Source organism: Lemur catta, chromosome 6, assembly GCF_020740605.2.
Source record: "Lemur catta isolate mLemCat1 chromosome 6, mLemCat1.pri, whole genome shotgun sequence".
Taxonomy (NCBI): Eukaryota; Metazoa; Chordata; class Mammalia; order Primates; family Lemuridae; genus Lemur; species Lemur catta.
Genome location: NC_059133.1, coordinates 98,621,837 through 98,639,679, shown reverse-complemented (window position 1 = coordinate 98,639,679; position 17,843 = coordinate 98,621,837). Strand labels below are relative to the sequence as shown.

The window sequence follows — 17,843 nt, the reverse complement described above, 5'->3', positions numbered from 1 at the left end:
GGATGGAAGGTTCTCCTTCCCAGGAGCCACAAGCAAACCCCGGCAGGCCGTGAACCATCAGAGAGCCCTGAGGAGTTCAGCCCCACTCCGTGGTGGAGCAGGCTGTCCCCTACCCTGGTGGTAAGACGTGTGGGGACGTTGCCTCTTCCAGCCCTAACAGGAGCAGCAGGCCGAACACAGGTCTCCAACCCCCTGTAGGGGCCCAGGACCAAGCCCCACCTCGGCCTGCACATCTGTGTCATTCTAGAAATCTTGCATTAGCTGCTGGCAAATCACCTGCCTGGAAATTAAAATGACCCCTCCTCACCCACCCACTCTTTTTATTTTTGAGACAGGGTCTCACTCTGTCACCCGAGCTAGAGTGCAGTGGCGTCATCACAGCTCACAGCAACCTCAGGCTCCTGGGCTCAAGCGATCCTCCTGCCTCAGCCTCCCAAGTAGCTGGGACTACAGGCACCTGCCACACGCCCCGCTAATTTTTTCTATTTTTAGTAGAGATGGGGTCTGTCTCTTGCTCAGGCTGGTCTTGAATTCCTGAGCTCAAGGCCTCCCAGAGTGTTGGGATTACAGGCGTGAGCCACCACACCCGGCCCCACCCGCCCTTCTGCATGGCCCTGTGGCGTTATGCACAGTGGTGACACATGGCACACGGCTGCCCTGCAGCGGGGCCCGTCTCCTCCCTGCGCTTCTTGCTGGACACACAAACAGCACACACGCAGCCCCGGCTCAGACACCGCACTGCCCTAGCCTGGTGTCCACATGCACACAGTGCCGCTGTTTCCAGGCACACAAGCCCCTGCTACCTCCTTGCGCTACAAGCCCTGCCTGGCCCCAGGGTCAGGGCGGCTGAGCCGCAGGCCAAGCAGAGGAAATTGCTAAGGAGGCCAAGAAAAGCAGAATAATTGAAGTATTAGGTCTCCAGTCTCCCATTCTTCCCCCTCTCATCCATGCACCCCAGAGCGTAAGAGTGATTGTCTGCAGTGAGTTAAACCGGAGACACAGGGACACGGTTTCTATGGTAACTCCTCTCAGCTCTAATTCAGCTCCGAGTTAAAAATGATATCAAATAATTGGAGAGTGCAGGAAAGCACAGCCAGCAGCCTGACCCACCCCTGTCCCTTCTCCCTAGACGTTCAGACGTGCAGGCGCTGAGAAGGCCCACACCACAGGGAGCAGGACAGTCACGGCGGGAACCCATGACGTCTGCAGGGAGAAGAGCTGGGGCTCAAAGTTTGGCCTGGAAATGGTCTGGGGTTAGCATGCCTTGGGCTAAGGGACGCAAGGCAGCTGGGGTGGCACAGCCCCTTTTGAATGCTGCCGTCCACTGTGCCTGCAGACAACTAGTGATGCAAATGTCTCTGCCCAGGTGATTGAGCAGCTTAACACAGAGCCTTCGCCCCGCCCCCTGACCAGGGTGGCCAGCAGCCGACTCAGGTGGCCCTAGGACCCTTTCTGAGGCAGGAGGACAGAGGCCAGCTGGCTCTTTCATCCCCTTTGCCCTGGGGAGGAGGCACACTGACCCTGCCCACCCCACCCCAGCCCAGCTCGGGCCAGGGTGCCTGAGAGCCGGGTCCACAGAGGCAGCGTGGCTGAGCCTGGGTGCTCCCCAGACCACACAGATTTCAGAACACAGCTGGGGCCGGGACATGGAAGCTGAAACCCAGGTAAGGAGGGCTTCATCGCAGGGGCCTGACAACCAGGCAGAGACACCAAGGACTTTTTTAGGCACCAAGAAACGACAAAGTCAGGGGAAGCTTATGAGGGTCGCTGGCTGCTCCCATCACGTCGGTCATGGCAAACTGCGTCACGGGGAGGGGGTGAGCCTGGGGGTGAGCCAGTCTGTGCCCAAATTCTGCCTTTACTAATCATTAGCTGCACTGGGCAAATAACTTTGCTGTGTCTAGGTTTCCTCATCTGTAAAATGGGTTGCCCTGAGGACTAAATGAGGAAGCACACAGGAGGTGGCTTCCACGGTGGCTGGCACACATTGAACACACACAGGGGCTCGTACTTCAGGGGTCTCAGCCACAAGCCCAGTTCCCTCTTGAGTGGGCTACCAGAGCCCAAGGCAACAGGAGAGGGAAGCTACTCCCAGAGTGGTGAGAGCAGGTCTGGGCCGCAGGCTCCATCCTGTGTGGCCTTGAGCAGATCTCTTGACCTCTCTGGGTTTCATTTTATTTACTTCATGAATTCTTTTAGATCTAAGGTTTTATGAGTTTATAAACAAAATGGCTTAGGAAGATTCAATTTCCCCTCATCCCCACATGTCACCTGGGGAAATGCACAGCCAGGGGACGGTGGCCTGGCAGCCCGCGTGCGAGTCCTCCTGCTATGACCACGTGCCGGATTCCTGACAGTGACCCCCGGTCTCCTGCCCTCAGTGGCACAAAGGGCACTCCTACCTGCGGCAATGGCTGTCTTCTTGTCCACTGTCACCGCGACAGCTGTGCTCGCCGTCACCGCCACTGGCTCCCCCGGACTTTCTGGGGAAGCAAAGATCACCAGGTCACTTTCCCAGCCCCGGGGAAGAGCCCTACCGCTGTCGTGGAGCAGGAGCAAGCACACACGGCAGGCGAAGCTGGCCTCGCACGACTGGGGGTGCTGCAGGGCGGCTGCGGCTGCAACGGCAGCCTCGCCTTGGTTCCCTGTGGATACCCTGGGCGTCAGACGCTGCCCACCTGTGTGGACCTGCACCTGCCGGACACACGTGGCCTCTGGCCGGCTGAGCAGTGCGGTGCTGTGCTGTTCCCGAGACGCTGGGGCTTTTGCCTGCTGTGGCCCACCCTCCCAGCACGTGCTCAGAAGGTTCTTCCCAGCGGGAGGGCAGGCTGCGCTTCAGGACTGGCAGTGCATGATCCCTGGCTGGCCTTTGCGAGTAGGTGCGAGTCACAGGTGACACTAACAGGTGGAGCCGCACAAGGCTGAGGGCGTCTGACCCGCCCGTGGCTCTGTGGGAATCCTGGGCATCGGTGGGGGCTGACCCACCTCGGCCACGGCTCTCCCCCACCCCGGCCCTCGCTCGTGCCTCGCTGGCTTTCTGGGACACTCCGCCAGGCTTGTGAGGCCACAGGGCTTGCTTTAAGCTGCCTTTTCCACTTCTTTTAGAGGAATCAGCCAGCGGAGGTGCAGAACTTAAGGCAGCTTCAGCTGGGCATTGAGACGGAGCTGCCTGGCTCTGAGGTGGGCAGGCCACCACCTGACCTCAGGCTTCCTAATTTTCCCCGGTGCCCGGCCCGGAAGACATCCCCTTTGCAAAGTACTTTTGTCTGCAGGCCGAATTCTATCACTAAAACTTCCAAGAAAGGGGTAAAGTTTTACAATGTGCTATCATATTTTGTCAGAAAGTCTTGATATCAAATTCGACATGAAGGAAACAGGTCACGGAGTCTTGTGTGGACACTGTTACCGTGACCGCGTCAGCTGTAATGGGGCTTGACCGCCGGCTTCTCACATCTGCAATGTTGCCAGGATCACCCGCCGCACCTGCCGTCATCATGGACGTCTAAACCTACCCTTGGATTCTAGGAACTTATAACATGTAAGGCTGTCCTTGATTCTAGGAGTTTGCCACAACCAAGTCTAAGGGAAGACAACAGGCACAGAAGTCGGCTTCCCCACCTTCTTCCAGAAACACCTAGAGGACAGTGACGTGGCTGAGCCCTGCAGCCTGCTTTCTGGGACAGACTTTCCGTGTGTGTGTGTGTGCGTGTGTGTGTGTGCGCGTGTGCGTGTGTGCGTGTGCATGTGTGTGCATGCGTGCTCCGGCCAGCACAGGTGTGCAGGAAACCCACGTGCGGGTGTGGAGGCCCTAATGATGGAGTCCCTGGGGATATTGGGAATTTCAGCTTCCAGGTCGCAGTAGCTACCTGGCCCTGCGCCTGGGGTGAGCGAGCAGGGTGCCATGAGCTGGTGGGCAGGGCCCTGGCTGGCCTAGGGACAGGTGGGCTGCAGAAGGGGGTGACAGGCCTGAGCCACCCGGGCCTTGGCGAGCCTGCTGCGTGCTGGCAGGTTTCCCAGGCACCGACTGCAAAGACGGCTCCGTGTGGGCAGGACTCAGCCCACCAGGCCACAGGCAAAGGGCAGTGGTGACGGCCTGGGGACACACTCTGGCAGTCCCCACCCTGGGCTGGCTGCCCTCCTTCTTCTCAGAAGCCACAGGTCCCCCCCACCACACATTAAAATGAAATCATTGTCGTTTTCTTTCTTCTGGGGTGGATGGGAGTGTGCAGAGGTGTCCGCGTGTGTCTACGTGTCGCACGCACCCAGCGAGTGTGCAAGCAGGTGAGGACCAGCCCCCTCCGCAGTGGCTCCCTCTCTGGGCTGCCCGCTCCCCACCCGCCGGCCCTCCTACCTCGCCACCACGCACCGCTCCTCCAGCAGCCGGCAGCCAGGGTCCGTGTGACAATGTGCTATCAAGGGAACCGTGCTCCAGGGCTGAAGCCGGGGCCAGGGCCTCACTCCAGGGACCCGCCCCAGGATCCTGGGTCCCCTCCTTGGGAGCCCTTTGTGCTACTACACACGGGGGTGGCCAGGGAGGAAGAGCCGCCTCTGTCTGCCCCAGCGTGTGCAGTGAGTCTGGGAAGGGGACCTTCCCCTTGGGTTTCAGAACCTTCCCTGTGAGCTTGCACTGGGACTAAAAATGTCCCCTCCTCTTCCCCTTCCTGCCTTATGCTTGGTATGGCAACTGAGCCTGGACTTTGGTGGGACAGACCCTGGTTCTAGCCTGGCTCTGGAGCTCCCCTGCTGTGTGACCCTGGGCAAGTCACAGAACCTCTCTGAGCCTCACATTCTCCTGGAGTAAGTTGAGCACTAAGAATACTTATCTCACAGGGTCGTGCAGACTGAACAAGCTATATGCAGAAAACTTTTGGAAAGTGTGTTCATTTGGGTGCCTGGGAGGGAGGTGCCTGGGGAGGCAGGTGTAGCCAGCACAAGGTGAGCAAGGCTTCCAGCGGGCACAGAGGTGGGACTCCTCCCTGCTGTCTGCCTGCCCTGTCCTTGTCCCAGGAGGAGCCCCTGGAGCCTGGGCCAGGGTGTTTCTCCATCTTAGTCTTGAGATGGTTTTGGTGCGGTGCTGGCTGGACGGCCCTTGGGAGAAGGGCACCTTGAAGGGGAAGTTCCAAGTTGACCACCAGCCTGCGGCCCTCCTGTCACACATGTCCCCCCCTTGGTGGCTCATCCTCCCGCAGGTGGGGGCTCTCCAGGCCCTGGGCCCACTGGGCTGGGATCAGCTCCCCAGTGGTTACCGGTGGAGACCTTGCTCCGCCACAGAATGCTGGGCCCCTGGACAAACTCCTCAACCTCCTGGGCCAGAGCCTCTTCAAGGGTAAAGCTATGCTGGCACTAAGGGCCCTCTCAGGTCTAAACATTTTGCGATTTTCCTGGTGCTCTGTTAAAGCCACTTAATTTTTCCTTTTTGGGCCATTTTGCAGAGTGGAGCTGGGGTTGGGTGCTGGGTGCCTGCCGGCTCTGAGAGCGTCCTGGTCCTTGGCCTCGTCAGGGTTTGCTGGCGGACGGTGACGGCCACCCTGGTGCCTCCCGTGCACCCGGGAGGCTCCCTCCCACCAGCTGAGAGCTCCTGGTGGGGGGGGGGGTGGCTGGGAGCTCCCTGTGGCTGCTCCCGAAGGGAGTGGGGACCAGGCTGCTTTCTTTTTTTGGGGAAGAGCCCGGTGATTTACGGAACTTTCAGAGACACACAGACTTGTAGAAATAGAAGAATCTTAGAGATCAACTCTTCCGTTGCCCTCACGTTTGGAGTTCGGGCCAGAACACAGCCCTCCTGACTTGCGGGCGAATCCCTTTCCTTTGCCCTGTGCTGGGTAGGGGAGCCCGGCATTGACCGCTGGCTGGGGGCCCGGCAGTCAGCCCATGGCCGGCGCGGGGCCCTGGCAGGGGAGGCAGGAAGGAGCCTTCTCAGGCCTCCAGCAAGTGTCAGGAAGGAAGGCAGGGAGAGGACCCTGGTGGTCTGGACATTTGTTCCACACCCCCACCCACTTCCCACGTAGAGCACAACAGGAGGGGACGTTCAGATCCTGGCCCTGGCCCGGGAGCAAGGGCTGTGGGTTACCTGGTCCCTCTGCAAAGCGGAGGTTGAAGACAAAGCTGCCAGCAGGCTGCTCGGAGGCCTGGCGGTACCACAGCGGGAAACGGTCCAGCGTGAACACACTGGCCTCGTCTGCAGGCGTCAGGAACTTCCTGCAAGGAGGAAGACTTGGTACCTCCCCAGACACCTGGGAACCTATATAGCCATCCCTTCTTCCTGGTTCCTTGCAAGATCACCTTGGCTGAGCCAAGAGAGTACTCCCTCTGCTTTGGCAGAGTTGCTGACAGATGACAGACAGATAGAAACACTAGCCCCAACATTAGTAGCACCCCACACAATGGTCCCCAGCAATTCCTGACTCTTCCAGAATCAAAATGGTGTCACATCTGATGGCACACAAGCAGCTGGAAGAGGTGCAGGGTCTGTGTTATGAAGGAGTACTTTCCACTTTCATGCAAACTCTTTTGTCTGCAGGATTTATTTCTTTTGGGTGTGGTCTAAACTATTTTTGTCTGGCTCAGTGGCATGTCTGAGGGCAGCAGTTGCACAGTCAACGCCATCAAGGCTCTAATAGAGGGGCATGGATTCCCCCAAACAGCTCCTTCAGAAGGACTGCGCTAAGGCTTTTGAAGGCATTGTGAGCTCCCTGTGCCAAGCAGCTCTGCCTTGCTAATCATGGTTTTGCGTTCCCTGCGCACACAGCAGCCCACGGGAGGAGGGTGCGTCCAGAAGCAGAGTGGGAGGCAGGGGAGGGAGTGGGGCATTGCAGTGCTGCTGTGGGTGATCTGCACGGTGAGGAACTGAGGTTTGGTTTTGAGAGTGATGGGCTCTCGTGCCTGCAGGCGACCTGCCTTGCTGCACGGTCCCTGGGGCTGCCGTTCCGAAAGGTCCGGTTGCAGGGAGCCCTCTGGGAGAGCTCACGGGAGCAGAGGCCTCTGCCACCTTGGGAGGGGCTGTCTGTGCTGAGATCTCCTTCTTCCATTCTCAGAAGCCTTTTAGAGGGGCTGGGGGAGCACCGAGGATACAGAAGGGTCATCGAGGCAGCAGCGAGCTCTCCTCTCCACCTCTCCAGTGAGCGGAGGGGAGGAGGGGCGGGAGGAGGGAGGGAGAGGGAAGAGCAACTTAATTTGTTTTCCTAGAAAGCCTCAGCTTTGCTTAGCAAGTGTGGATTTGTCACAGAGTCCTGGAAGGAGCTCAAAGATGGTGCTCCATGGCTGAGTGCTTGGATTTAGTGAGAGGAGCAGCCGGCGGGCGGGAGGGGAGGACAGTGGGGTCAAGGCTGCCCAGCGGCCCTTGGCTGTTTTCCCGGGCTGGGTGGCCTCACCGGTTTTCCTCTCCAGGTTGGAGGCGGGGCAGGTGGCACTGCTCTCCTCAGCTCCTCCCCTGGGCCCTTGGTTCTCCCAGATCCGGCCTTTGCTTAGAGCAGGCTTTCGTGGCCTGGGCCCCAGTGACGTGGTGGGCCAGACAGCGGCAGGGCCGCAGCGTCCCTGGACTCTGCCCACTAGAGGCCAGTAGCGGCCTCTCCACCTCCCCCAGTGTGACAGTCAAAAATGTCCCCAGATAGTGCTGAATGCCCCCAGGAGGGGGAAATCACCCCAGTGGAACCTTTCTGCTTGGCCTCTTAAGCCTCCCATGCCCCGCAGCGAGCCGGAACTGGGACCTCGCCAGAGGAGGTGAGAGTCGGCAGCCCCCCACATGGCGAGACGGTGGCTGGCGCTGACGCTGCCGGGGGTGGGCTCTCCATGGGCAGGGCTCCAGTGGCAGCCCCTCGCCCCTCAGGGGTGGGGAAGTGTCTGCAGAGAAGGGGGCACAGCCAGAAGACGGCCTGTCACACAGAGACAAGTCCCAGAGAGGAAAGCAATTTAGGGTTCCCCTCTTAGAGACTGCCCCTAAGTGGAATCTCTGACTGACCCTCAACCTCAAAGCCTCTGTCTTCCCTGACCGCCCACCCGCCATCCTCTCCCGGGGACGCCCCCAGGACACGTGTGGGCCTGGCGGAAGGGCTGCTTTTCTCACTCTCGCAACTGCAAATCCCAACCCTCTGCCCCCACTGGGCTCCCAGGGGCTGAGTAAGCCGGAGACCACGTCTCAGTCCGCCCACCGCCACGTGAACCCGCCTAAGAGTCTGTCCTTGTCCACCCTGCAGGGCTCCCTCCCAGGGTGGCCAGCAGGACTCACCTGTCGGAGACCTTCTCGGAGCCCACGAACAAGCTGCTTCTAAGGAGGCCGGCCCGGGTGCCCAGGAAGGCCATGTCCACTGCGTGCTCCGTCTCACTGTGGGGCAAAGCGGCAGCAGTCACCGCACGGACGCGGCACAGGAGGCACAGGGAGGCCTGCGGGGGTCTCTGGGCCTCTCCCAGCTGGCTCCCAACCTGGCTCAGGGGAAACTCTCCTGGAGGGCTGAGTTCTCGGGGAGTCACTCCCATCTGCTGGCTGCAGTACGTTGCATCGGGTGCCGGGGTCCGGGCAGCACCCCCCCGGCTGAGTGGACACCCCAGGCCAGCCTCTGCTTTGTCAGGTCTAGCTCCCAATTTGTCCCCCTGGGGTTGGATCTGGAAGACAGAAGGAACTCAGGCAGGAGATTCTGTCCTGGGACCAAGGAATGGGAACGTACGACCAGCACGCACATGGCCCCTCACAGTTTTCAGCCCTTTTCACGTGGTGCCCTGATCGCTGAAATGAGAAGGCACCGTCTGTACCCACCCGGGAGACGCCCTGGGGGGCCGCGTTCCTCGCCAGTGAGACAAGTCCGCCAGCCCCTGCAACATGACTGCCTTCCTCCAGTCTCAAAGCTGTGAAGCCATGGCGATGGCACCAGGGCGGGACGTCGTCCTAACTTTGGCACTATCTTGTTCCTGGCCCAGAGTTTCGGAGGCTATGCCCTGATTTCTCCCGTGACTGCCTCTGTGGGCTTGGGGGAGCAGACGAGGCAGGAGCCCCCGAAGCCCTGCCCAGGGAAAAGGCTGCCTCTTCTCATGAGGCTCAGAGCGAGGCTGTTGGAGTCTCCCTCGGGGGCTGGGGGGCACCAGTGGCACCGCACAGCGTCCGTGGACAGGGCAGGAACTGGATTAAAGCACCCCCTGAGGACAAGTGTCTGGAGACCCAGACAGGGTCTCCCCAGCCCGTGCTGTAGACAGGGGGCTCGCACAGGGTGACCAGGATGGTGCGGACTCGCCCTGCCACAGACCCGCCGAGTCAGACCCTCTGGGGTGGGCCCGGGCGCCTGGGCTTCCCCAAACAGACCCTGATCCGGTTGTCGACTCACCAGCGCACCACCCCCAGCTCAGCTCGACGACCCCAGCCAGGGTCAGGCCTCGCTCCCCACGGCCCGCCCCGGCCCCCGCAGCTAGACTGTTTTGAAGCAAATCCCAGATATTTCATGGGTAAATATTTTAATTTTAATTTGTGTTATTAAAATATAGGGAATTTTTTAAAAAACAACTCAATGCCATTATCACACCTTTAACCCCCCTCCATTCCTTAATATCATCAGATAATTCAATTGCCTTATGAATTTTTTAAGTTTGGTTGAATCAGAGTCTGACTAAGGTCCATGCTTTGCAACTGGTTGGTATTAATAACTTTTCTGTCTGTCTCTCTTTATATGTGTGTCTTTATTGATATATCGTTCACATACCATACAATTCACTCACTGAAAGTGTAAAATTCAATGGTTTTTGGTGTCGTCACAGAGTTGTACAGCCATCGCCACTGTGAATTGTAGAACGTTTTCACCACCCGCAAGAGAACCCCCGTTAGCAGTCATCTTCCACCTTTTAACCTGGTCCCCTTGCCCTGCCACCCTCCCTCTCCCCTTCCCTTTTCCACGCAGCCGACTTCCTGAGCAAACTAGGTCATCTGTCTGTGGACTTCCGCGTCTCTGGATTTGGCCACTGGGGGGCTGTGGTGTCACGACAGGCGCTCCCACCCCAGGGTCTCCCGGCCAGCAGCCAGCCCAGGGGCCTGCCCAGGTTCAGCTGCGTTTTCACAGACACTGTGTCCTTCAGCAAGAGCCACACACTATCAGATTGATTAGAGGTTGCAAAATAGGCTTATTCCTTTATTTCTTCTTTATTTTATTTTCACCTGGAATACTTATATAAATAAAAACCTCCTCTCATCAATATTTGGTTATCCTGAAGTACAACTTGTACAATTGATTCTTTCTGTTTATTTACCAGTTTTTAGAATAATGCATTGTTTTCTTAACATCTTCCGAAGATGACCAATGAGGTTTTTTTCCCCAGTACCATTACGAACCCAAAGGTTTTTTAAAAACATATTTCATGTGTTTTAACCAATTGCAGGTATTATAACTGTTGCTGCTCTGATCGTCCCACCTTTGGCCAGAGAGAGGCTCCTTCAGTTGGCCCTGGGGTGGTCCCTTTGGCACAATCTCGTTATCTTTGGTAGCTTCCAGCTCCCTGGTAGGACAAGACGTTTCGGGTCACGATGTGCGTGCCCCACCCGTGATGGAGTCAGACAGACATTTCTCAAGGAGCAGGGCTCATTTGGGTGAGCACTAGCACGCAGAGTCCACTAGCATCACCTTTTTATTTCTTTAAGAGAAAATACATCACGAGTTCAAACTGATATTTCCAGTTCAGACTCAGCATTATAGCTACATTTCTTTGATTCTTGAAATTTGCATCTTTTTTCTCTTTTGCTGAAAATCTTGGTTCCTGATGACATTAACCTAGTCCTATTTGCTCTACCTATTCAGAATAACAATGCCAGTATTATTTCTAGCAATGTGAGTGCTGACCACAGTCTGAGGTTGTGTTTGTTTAATATTTACAGTTATAAAGCTCCCTAAAGAATTACCCTATTTACGGTTATTTCAGGAATTTGATAAACAGCCAAGCTTATTTGTTTCATTTGCTTTCAATTTTTTAGAGGTTGCTTTTTAAAATTTAATTTTGTTTTATAACTAGATAAGGCATTTACACGGGTTCAAAGTCAATATTAAAAATAAGACATATTCAGAGGAGTCTATCTCTGTATGTATCTCCTTGTTCCTTCACTCTTCCTAGCGGTAACCTTATTTTTGGTTTATTGTTCCATTAAAAAATACATGTGTATATGTGTGTGCACATGTATACATGCATATTTATGTGTATGTATGTGCAAGTAATTATGAAAATATATTTGTATTTCCTCTTTTTAGATAAATAGTGGGGGTATAATTCACACTTTTCCTCATTACTGAAGATTATAGCAGTATATAGAAGTATTTCTAGGCTGCATAAAATGCTATCAGGTAGATCCACCACGGTGCAATTATGCATGTTGTTTCCAATCTTTTGCTGTAATTAAAGGCACGGTAATGAATGGCTCATATTTTTGCTTTCAAAAATATGTATCTTTGGGATAAGGTCCTAGAAGGGTGATTGCTGGGTCAAAGCATAAATGCACATGTCATTTTGGTAGATGTCATCCAGTTCCCTCCACAGGGCTGGAAGCATTTTGTGTTCCTACCACAACATGCGGAATGTCTGACTCCCCACAGCTGGGCCAGCCTTGCACGCCCACAGTTACATGGCTAGCAGCCTCATGGATGGGGAGTCCACTCTGGATATAGCTTTAACTTGCATTTAAAACTAAATGCTCCGTTGAACATTTTTCCAAATATTTAAGGACTACTTGCATTTTTCCTCTGTGAACTGTCTTTATCTTTGGACCACTTTCCCTCTAGAGTGGTTGGTCTTTTATGTCTCTATTTTCTTTACTTATTGTGAATATATAATATATAGAGAGTACGCCTTTATCTGTTTTATAAGTTGCAAACATCTCTCCAGTTTGTTGTTTCTCTTTTTACCTTGCTTGTGTTTTTATTTTTGCCGTTTGTTAAATTTATCTGTCATTCCTGTGTTGCTTCTGCATTTTGAGTCATTGTTGGGAAAGATTTCCCCACTCCTAGATTTTAGAGCAATTGGCTTATGTTTTCTTTTAGTATTTATATAGTTTCATTTTTTACACTTGCATCGCTGAGTCATTTGGACTTTATCCAGGTGTATGGTGTGAGAAAAGAACACAACTTTATCATTCTCCATATGGCTTTCAAACAAGTTATTTAAAAATCCATCTTTCCTTCACTGATTTGACGTGATGCCTCTGTCATATACTAAATTCCCACATGCATTTAGACAAATTTCCAGATTTCCTATTCCATTCCCTTGGCCAGCCTGCCTTTTCACGTGCCAATGCCACCCGCTATGATTCGTGCGGGCTTTGTCACGTGTTGTGACGTCGTGGTAGGCCCAGCCTCACTTCACTGCTTTCTCTGTCAGGCGTTTCTGGGCTATTCTTACTTGTTCTTCCAAATGAACTTGACAATCGATTTATCTGCACCCAGAAAAATGCTGATGGCATGGCATTTTTATTGGGATTGCATCAAATTTATAAATTAACTCTGGAAGGATTAATATCTTTATGATGTGGAATCCTTCTATCCAAAGACACTATCTGTCTTTCCATGTGTTGTAGTCTACTTTTGTGTTTTTCAAAAGTGTTTCGTAATTTTCCTTATATAGGTTTTTGGCCAGTTCTTATAGTTTATAGAACTATAGAACATGTTCTTATAATCTTATACCTTTATCATATTTTGTTTCTTGTCCTTCTAAATAAGCCTTCTCGTATTACACCTTCCTTATCTGGTTTCTGTTGTCACCTGTTACTTTACTAAATTCTCTTATTGGGTATGGTAGTTTCCCCCTTAATTCTTTTGGAGTTTCCAGGTATATAATCTTATCATCTTTAAATAGAGACAGTTTGAGTCCTTTCCTCCCAGTTCTCTTTCTCTAAGTGCTTTCTCTCATCTGACTGCTCTGGTATCTTCTGACCCTGCTAAGCAGCTGGAGGGAGGTGGGCGTGCTGTCCCCGGAGAGCCTCTAGCTCTGTTAAGATGTTGACTTTCAGTCTAGATCGATCTTAATTTTATGGAGTGGTTTTTAAAACATGAATGGATATGATATTACTATTTGTTTAAATGCCTTTTCTACATCTAGGGTTATGTAATTTTTCTCCTTAGCTTTATGTTAGTTTATATTAATTCCCTAGGGAGTCTTTTCTGATGTACACTCTGATTAAGAATATTTGCTTCTCAATGTTTCTCCACATTAAAAACATCTGTGGTTATCCTCTGAGCTTGGAGAGATGAAGATTATGCCCCTTGTCTCCAAACCTGGTGGTCCGGCCCTCTGTGGGGGCACAGCAGAGGGGTCAGGAGCCTCGGCTCTGGGACCAGGGGCCAGGTTTTGATTCCAAGTCTGCGGCCCACGTGGCAGACGGCCTGGGGCAAGGTGCTGGCTGTCACTCTGCTTTGGTGTCCTCATCTGTAACCAAGGGTGACGACAGCACCTGCCTCGGAGGGTTGTAGTGAGGCAAGGTGGGTTGATGCACCCTAAGTACTTAGAGCAGTTCCTGGTCCCCTGGATTCTTTTTCTTTCTCTCTGTTAGTTTTATTTAATTTTATATAGCTCATATTTTACATGGTTCCAAATCACACCAAAAACTATACAGTGAAAAGTGTCCTTTTCATCCCTGTTTCAGTTACCCATTTTTCTCAAACAACCAGGGAGGACGGTTTCCTCAGGAGCATTCCCTAGGTACTGCGTGTAGAGATACACGGGCATGACGCACACACGTGCACACAGACACTCTGTCCGCAGCCTCTCTCCTGTGTGGAAGCGCACCACGCAGAGCATGCCACGTTCTGCTTTTTGCAATAGGAGATTGTCCCTATAAAATTCTGTAGATGTTTTTATAAGGATAGCATTAATAAACTAATTTAGGGGAGATCTGACGTCTTCACAATGTTGAATCTTCCTACTCAGGACCCAGGTGTGGCCCAGTGTGACCTTAACCTCATTAGCGTCTTACACTGCCCCTCAGCACTCACACGCACACGCACACACGCACTCACACGCACATGCCGCTCATCTGTCCACCTGGTCACTAAACACGATAGCCCCAGTAAAGACCAGCAAAGGGAGTGAGATCTAAGGGACTGGGAGGTCAAGTTCACTGGTGTCAAGACCTTATCTGCTGGAAACAAAGGCTCTCGGCAGGGCACTTTGGCTAATGGGCTGTCACGGCTGGAGCCCAACCCAGGGAGAGGAGCTCTCAGAATGGGGCTGTCCTGGGGTGGGGATTGAGACCTCTGCCCGGGAGACCTGCCCGTGGTGTTTTTGCAGAGAAGGCAGCAGCCCTCTGCTGCGTGTGGAAGCTCTGCCAAGCCGCTCCCCTGGGGCCGTGTGGAGGTCCCTCGCCCCCGCCAGTGTCTTCATCTTAGGCCAGGAGATGTGGGAGGAGTCCTGAGCCACCAGCCAGGTGGCAGCAGGGGCCCTTACTCAGCCAGGGAAACCTGGGCCCCTGGGCGTTGCCCCCGGGAACCCGTGCGTACTTGGAGACGTTGAGGGCCAGCGCTGTCCAGTAGGCTTCCATGGGGGCTGTCACCACCGCGTCGAACAGCACCTCTCGCACCAGCTCCTCGTCACCTGGGGGCAAAACAAAAGGGGACCAGGCCTCGTGCTTCCGCCACGATTAGGAGCACCGCTCACCGCCCTTTGGAGTCCAGGGACTCGATGTGCGGACAAGCGGGCGTGAGGAGGCCGCCTCCCTCTGCCCGCCTCTGCGTCCCCAGCGCCAGGGGCCGTGAGCAGAACTGAGCAGCACCTTGGGCTCTTTCCAGTCCTAACATTCTGTGAGCCTCGGAGACGCCTGTGGTGACATTGGGCCAAGAGCCGCTCAGCCTGCTTCTCCGTCTCCCCGCCTCCCGCTGTGCTCTGGGCTGTGGCACACGCCGGCCTCCCGGCCTGGGACTCCAGCCCGCCACGCTCCTCGCCAAGAAGCTGCCGCGTGCTGTTCCCTTGCCTGGGACGCTTTTTCCCTGCTGTTTGCACGGGCGGCTCTTGCTTTTCCCTCTCTTTTTAAAAAAAATTATTATTTTTATTGAGGTAAAATTCACATAACATAAAACTGACCAACTTAAATATGCAATTCGGTGGCATTTAGGACATTTACAATGTGGCGTGGCCACCACCTCTGTTTAGTTTCCACGTGTTTCCAGCACCCCCAGAGGAGAGCCCATTAAGCCACGTGGCTGGGCTCTTGCATCCTTAGCTCCGTGACACCTCTTCACAGAGGTGGCCTTCCAGGACCAGACGTTTCAAGCAGGCCCCGTTTCTCTCCCCTGCAGCCCCCTAGTCAGGGCGCGGCTCACGCTGCGCAGGGGCCCATCACATCTGCGCATCGGCACTTCCTCATGCTGCCGCCTTCTGCACCGGGCTGTGAGCTCCACGTGAGCAGAGGCCTGGTCGGCACCTGCCCTGGGGCCCGGCGCAGGCGGAGGACATACCTCGTCCAGAGTCAGCAGTGGAATTAATGCCTGAACATCTGAGTGCCCAGCTGGGCCAGGATGGGAGGCAGAGTCCCCTTGAGAGGGAGAGACTTTCGTGATAGGATGACCTGCTCCTTCTCCAAAGAGGAGGAGGAAAGAGCATGCCAAGGGTGGGGCCCACCGAGTCACCAATTGCATCAGTGCTCAGAAAACACGCAGAGGCAGGCTTCCAGGGGCCCTGCGGCCCACGCTCCCGTCTGCGGAGAGGAGGGCTTCAGGGGCAGCGTCAGCTGCTTGCCTGGGGGCCTCTCTAGGGGTAGCAGGGACAGAGCCGATGGCCAGGTGGATCCCCTGGGCCTCAACAGTGCTTGTCAGTAGAGGCTGAAAAAGAACTCGGTCCCCAATATGGGGACACATCCGTGTCACCACAATTTCAAGAATGCTTAGACACCAGCTTGGCCTCCTAGTAAGGCTGGTTCTGCCTTTTTCTTTGAGGCTCTCCCTGTCCTCTCTAAGCTGTCCTTGTGCTCCAGGGATAGGGCTACGTGGCATCCTCCCTCCTCCCCCCCTCGAAGTCCTGAGCTGCAGGACCCCAGAGGAGAAGCCCACCCCTGCGGGTGGTGGCACTCACACTCCAGGTCTGGGTCCTCCCTGGTCAGGAAGCGGACCATGGCCTCCAGCTGGCTGAGCTTCCGGTGGTCGGGGTCGATATCCGTGATGCAGTAGATCCTGGAACCCAGAGGGGTCAGTGTCACCTTGAAAAATGCCCCCTGCCTCCTCCCGTTCCCCTCCTTGCTTACCAGTCCCCGGCCAGGCTCAGGTCCGGGTGGAGCAGGTCGTGCAGACCTGAAATGGAGACCACACTCAGGATGACGCGCCCACAGTGGCGAGGCGGGCGAGGTGGGCGAGCCGGGCACCGCCTGGGTGGGAGCCGCCCGGCAGGCTCCTGGCGCAGGGAGGGGCAGGCTTCCGTTCTTCCTTGCTCTTAGCTCACAGTAGGAACCCAGCCACCAGCGGGGCAGGGTCTGCACAGGTCCTGCCTGTGTGCACACGTCTCCCGCCTCCGGCCACCTTTTCCTCCTCCCCGGCTCTCACGTCTCTCCTCCCTCCCGGGCTGGATTCTAGCTATCACGGGCACGTCCTCATGCTTCTGCCAGACGGCAGTCCCTCCAGGGAGCCGCGTCCAATTCCTCTTAGCATCTCGCCCAGAAGGCCTGATACTTTGCAACCAGCGACGTCAGCTTCATTGGCTTCGCTGTACCCGACTGAGCTAAAGGGGCAGTTGTGGGCGAGCCCTGAGATGAGCCCTGCTGTTCCGGGGGCCTCCGTGGGCCTCGCCTGGCACAGAGCCTGCCCTGATGTGCCCGGCTGGTGCTGGGGATTGAATGCATGAGGAGCAGCTGTCCTACCGGCACCTCCTCGGAGCTCAGGAGTAAAGAGGTGCTCAGGCGAGGTCTTGCTAAGCTGTAGGGCAAGAAGATGCAAAGGCCAGCGGGGCATCTGGGAAGTCTTAAAAGGCCTGCTGCTCTGACACCGGCCACAAGGCCGGTGGCTGAAGGGGGAGCTCCTTTCCCCAAACAAGCCCAGGTGACTCTGGGGAGGCTCGGCCTTTCTAACACCTGATTTCGGGCTTCTCGCCTTCTGTTGTAAGCCACCAAGTTTGCTGTGTCTTGTTATGGCAGCCCTAGCAAGCCAGCTTTGCCCCTCGCTCTGAGTGGCACCGTCGAGCCCTCCAGGGAGGCTGTGACACTGGCTCTGCCCAGGGTCCCAGGAGAATCCACGTTTCCCCAAACTGGCTCAGGGCAGCGCGACCCACCTTCTTCCACAGACGTGTTCCCCAGGAGGATGAACTCCCCGTGGCCCCGGGACAGCACCACTCCCAAGCTGCGGGCGGGAGGAGAAAGCACACTCAGGGCATGGCCGGGCCCCTTCCTGCCTGTTGTCAGCTCTGGGAGCTGTCCCCACCCTTGCCCTGGCCTCACAGCTGTCCCCTCCAGAACCCAGGCGGCACTTCTGTCTTGTCATCAGCCTTTCCCCCTGAGAAGGACCTGGAAATCCTGCGACCAAGGGCCCTCTTGGCTCCTGCTTTCTCAGGGCCCATCCTGAAGTATAAGGGGCCTCCGCGGCTCACAGGCGTCCCCAGCAGGAGACTCCGGCCCACCTGGTGGCTCCTGCCACCCCTCCCTCCCCGGGGAGCGCCAGTTGTGAACCTGGGCTGAATAGGGACTTTAAAAAGACCAGTGCCCGGGCTCCAAATCCAGAAATTCCGATTAAACTGGCTGTGTGAGGCCTGGGCTCTGGCAGTTTCACCACATTCCTCAGGCGTCCTCAGGAGTAGTCGGGGACAGGGACCAGGGCCACACGGAGAAATGAGGTGATCGAGAGGTAGGGACCCTTTGCTTCCTAGTCTGTGTGATGCCTAGCGTCAAACATTTGTACAGTTGGACAGAACCTAAGAGA

At 55.4% G+C, this 17,843-nt stretch overlaps 1 protein-coding gene across 1 annotated transcript in view; it reads right to left on the bottom strand.

The window, feature by feature from the left end:
• Nucleotides 1–17,843, bottom strand: part of CACNA2D4 (calcium voltage-gated channel auxiliary subunit alpha2delta 4) — a 112,046-nt gene that overhangs the window by 39,420 nt on the left and 54,783 nt on the right. The window contains exons 22-28 of the mRNA XM_045555209.1: nucleotides 17,200–17,267; nucleotides 16,184–16,229; nucleotides 16,015–16,112; nucleotides 14,448–14,541; nucleotides 8,222–8,317; nucleotides 6,068–6,195; nucleotides 2,403–2,483 (exon numbers count right to left, since the gene is read on the bottom strand). Coding sequence (XP_045411165.1) covers nucleotides 2,403–2,483; nucleotides 6,068–6,195; nucleotides 8,222–8,317; nucleotides 14,448–14,541; nucleotides 16,015–16,112; nucleotides 16,184–16,229; nucleotides 17,200–17,267 — 611 coding nt within the window. The remainder of the gene's footprint in view (nucleotides 1–2,402; nucleotides 2,484–6,067; nucleotides 6,196–8,221; nucleotides 8,318–14,447; nucleotides 14,542–16,014; nucleotides 16,113–16,183; nucleotides 16,230–17,199; nucleotides 17,268–17,843) is intronic.